The sequence below is a fragment of the Oculina patagonica genome, unplaced genomic scaffold (genome assembly GCF_052425735.1).
Source record: "Oculina patagonica isolate OP01 unplaced genomic scaffold, crgOcupat unplaced969, whole genome shotgun sequence".
Classification (NCBI taxonomy): Eukaryota; Metazoa; Cnidaria; class Anthozoa; order Scleractinia; family Oculinidae; genus Oculina; species Oculina patagonica.
The window spans coordinates 3,756-7,729 of record NW_027558876.1 but is presented as its reverse complement, the minus strand read 5'-3'; the positions used below and the strand labels follow the sequence as shown (position 1 = coordinate 7,729).

The 3,974-nt window shown below is 38.2% G+C and overlaps 1 protein-coding gene across 1 annotated transcript; it reads left to right on the top strand.

Annotated features, from left to right (window-relative positions):
- The first annotated feature begins 2,405 nt into the window (after window positions 1-2,405).
- LOC144641468 (uncharacterized) lies at window positions 2,406-3,553 on the top strand. The gene has a single exon (XM_078500472.1). It carries the CDS (start codon window positions 2,490-2,492, stop codon window positions 3,102-3,104), a length of 615 nt encoding a protein of 204 aa, XP_078356598.1. The 5' UTR covers window positions 2,406-2,489; the 3' UTR covers window positions 3,105-3,553.
- Window positions 3,554-3,974: the final 421 nt, after the last annotated feature.

The following is a 3,974-nucleotide window of genomic DNA, read 5'->3' as shown; positions in this document are numbered from 1 at the left end:
CAATTAATACTTTTTTCGACGTTTTTGCTTGTTTACAAGCTAAAAACGTAGAATAGGGGTTAGTGGACAAAATTTGGAACCACATATTTGTAAACTCTCAAGGGACTTTTTTAATTTATCAAGGGACTGTTTTAATTTCTCAAGGGATTACTTTCCGCTGTGGGTGATCACTTGCGATCTCGTGAAAAAAACGTGACTTGTCACATTTACAAACGTTATATAACAATTTTAAAAGTGACATGTCAGCTTTCTTATCTCAACGCACGTGTGTCTGAAAGGCGATCTATAAAAAGCGTCGCACAAACAATGGATTGCTTAACTAAAACACGAATAAATAATCACTAGCAGTTACATCATTTTAAAATTACAAACGTCAAAAATAAACCATACCAAAAAACTCCCTCTTTTCAAAGATATTATTGAAGTTAAAACAAATGCAAGAGATGGGGGCTTCTTTTAGCTTAGGAGCGGTTAAAAATTAGGCCAAATTTGGTCGCTTCATGTAAGCGCAACTCTATTTCGTCATCAGCCTAGGTCGTTAGGGACGTGACCTTGCGTTGACAGGGAATGACAGCAATGTTGCATGAATCGGCTTTACAACATGCGATCGTATCTACGCAGTTCGAGTGGAATTTCAGTCAAAGACAGCAAAATTCTTTCGTATTTCATCTTCAAATATAATTCGAAAGCATTCACTGTATATATGGCTTTTGTTTAATCCTGGGTCTTGATATCCGACCCTCGCAGAGCCTAGACAAAACGCAGCTTGAGTGTAACGATTTGTTTACGCCCCAATTACATGTATATGTGCAATGTTTTCTCCGACAGTAGTCGGAAATATCCGTATTTTTTTCGTGCTTTTTTGTGGAGCAATCGTAACGATACGGCCTTCAACTCATTGAACAGCGGTCTACCCGGCTATAACAATTCAAATATGGCGTCGCAAAAATAAAGCGTCGAACGCATATTTTGCTGTTTCATTTGCTAATTTCGCTGCCGTAATCGACTGCCTCGAAAGGTCCTTGCAATTGTAAAGTATAGAATTGTCAGATCTCGGTGAAATTTGCACTGTTTATTTGTGTAATGTTAAGGAATATGTGTATAAAAACCCGGCGCGGACGAGCCATTTTTGACAAAATTATATGGCTGCATTTCCTCCGCGAAGATAGGAAATTGTTAAACTAAACTACAAAGAAACTGTAATGATAAGTTCGAAGAACAATGCACAGGATAAACCTTTGACTCATACTTCATGCAAAAACGTTGACATCTCGAAGAGACTTTGATTTTACTAGGCATTATCCTCTATGTTGCCAACGAAATTGCAAAAAACAAACATCCTTATATACCGTAAAAACCCGCAGATAAGCCACACCTTTTTTCCAAAAATTTTCGCTCGAGATCGGGGGTGCGGCTTATCTGCGGGAACATTAGGAAAAGGTGCCGTAATTTTTCGTGAACTGACACTAATGTATGGAAAATTATGTAAATTAATATAACATAAAATTACAAGAGAGTACCGGTCATTGCTTTTGCAAGTTTGACAGCTCCTATACTGTTTGCAGTGTCGACAATGGCCTATATCTTTAACAGTAATATTGATACTTTACGAGCGAGAAAATACCACGAGTATTCACGAGTAAGATGGCCTATTGTTTCTTTCTCATTTTGCACTTTGATAGAAAATTTGTCGAACTGATTACAAAACTCTCTTCATGCAACGAGTTTATCTCCAATAGATGGCTCCCAAATCTCTTTATTTTGTCGATATGATAGCCACGAAACCCGAACGCCTCCATCGCCATCTTGTTTTGCTTGACATTCTCGCCCTAGTCCCATATTTTGCGTCCGATCAAATGCCTGGTTACTAAGCTACGAACGTTCGGCAAACGCAAGTTCTTGTTGTTGTCACACAAAAATCTATGGAAAAACTGCGTTGAATGAAGAAATACCTCTCAACAAATGCCAGAAAAAGGTCACCATAATATGTCAAAGTTGGTTTTCATTATATTAAAGAGCTCAAATTATGGGTAAGACTGAAGTATTTTCTGTTTCAATGTTCAGTTAGTTTACGTTCTGGGACGAGATGGTCGAGGCGGACGGACGTGTTTTTCGCTAGAGCGCCCTTTGCCTCCGAAGAACCATGGAAATGGACCTGGAAAACCTGGAAAATCAATTATATAATGCCAGGTAAGAAACGACACCGAACGAGAAATCGAAGCGCGAAAAGTAGTGCATCAAGTGAAGATAATTCTCCTGCGGCGAAAAGAATAACATCCACAGATATCGATGCCACGAGGGCCGGCATTCCTTTACAATCAGATATGACGTCGACCCAACCGGAAAACCTATCTACGGCGGAAGAAATTCAAGAAGAACCAACCAGAAGCGAAATGTGGAAGGTTTTGATCGACATACAAGCAAATGTGGCGAAAATTTTAAACGAAAATCATGAACTAAGGAAAGACGTTGACGGTTTAAAGACATCGATGGAATTCAACAATGAGCAAGTAGAAAAACTCAAAAAGGAGAACGCACAACTAGTCAAACAAAACGGTGCCTTACAAGGCGAAGTGTATGATCTTGGAAAGCGAGTTCGCAACCTCGAAGTTGACCACGATGCATTAGAACAGTATACGAGAAAATTCAATGTCGAAGTACATGGAATACCAGAACACGAAGGTGAGAACTTGTCAGACATTATCATTCAAATAGGACAAAAGATCTCAGTCGACATAACCCATCAGGATATCGACATCGTCCATCGTTTGTACAGGAAACCTCCGGCTGTAAGACCTATAATTGTGAGATTCTCATCCTACAAGAAGAAAAGAGAGTTCTACCAGGGTAGATTTCATCTGAAAGACATAAACACTTCGGATATCATTGAATCTGCACAACATAGCATCGACGCAAGGATCTTTATCAATGAGAACCTTACTCAGTGGAGACAAGAACTTTTGGCTAAGGCCAGGAAAATGAAGAAAGCGAAGAAAATCAGTCGAGTCTGGACTGTTGATGGAAAAATATTCGCCCGCAAGACGGAAGAATCCAGACCAGTGAAAATCAGTGAATTGTGGGAGCTGGAAGAGCTAGAAACCTGACGTTATTATGGCTTATATCCTTTCTCACCGTTTGTTCACCAGTTATTGGTGATCAGTATGAAATTGAACGTTATTGATCTATTGAATTTAGTAGCTGATTATTTGCGATTATAATTTTGTAATTTAGGTATTCCAGGCCCGTTCAGGGGCCGGTTCAGGAGGCAAAACACAACCGTTTGTCATGCTTATTCTAATTGGATCGCTCGTCAAACGCATTTTGATACTTTGTTTTAGTGTGCATTTAGCAGCCTTCGGTAATTTCTTAGTATCTTTTTTTCTTTTCGAGTACGTTCTGTGTTTTTTTAATGTTTACTTGTATGTTTACTATGTTTATTATTTTATATTTAGCAACATTTGCGAATTGCTTTCATTGAAATTGGTTATATATCTATTTATTATGATGTTTATTAGCACCTATCGTTCTGTTTATCGGCAGCTTCTGCAGTCCCTGTTTCATGTGTATACGTCAGATAATGTCTTTCAAAATAATATCGCTTAATGTGAAAGGCATAAGCAATCTTAAGAAAAGAAGAACAATCTTTACTTGGTGCCGAAAGCGAAATGCAGATATCACTTTTTTACAAGAAACTCATTCCACACTTCAAACCAAAAGTCAATGGAAAAATGAATGGGGTGCAGAACTTATCACCTGTCATGGGAGCTCCAATTCACGTGGAGTGGCGATTATGTTTAAAAATAACCTTGATTACACAATCCATCACACAATTCTAGACCCCATGGGACGATACATAATTTTAAAAATTAACATAAAAGATTCAACGTATATTTTAATCAATGTATACGCTCCAAACAAGGACAAAGATCATATAGATTTCATAAACAATCTCCTCGCCAAGTTAAAAAACGAAA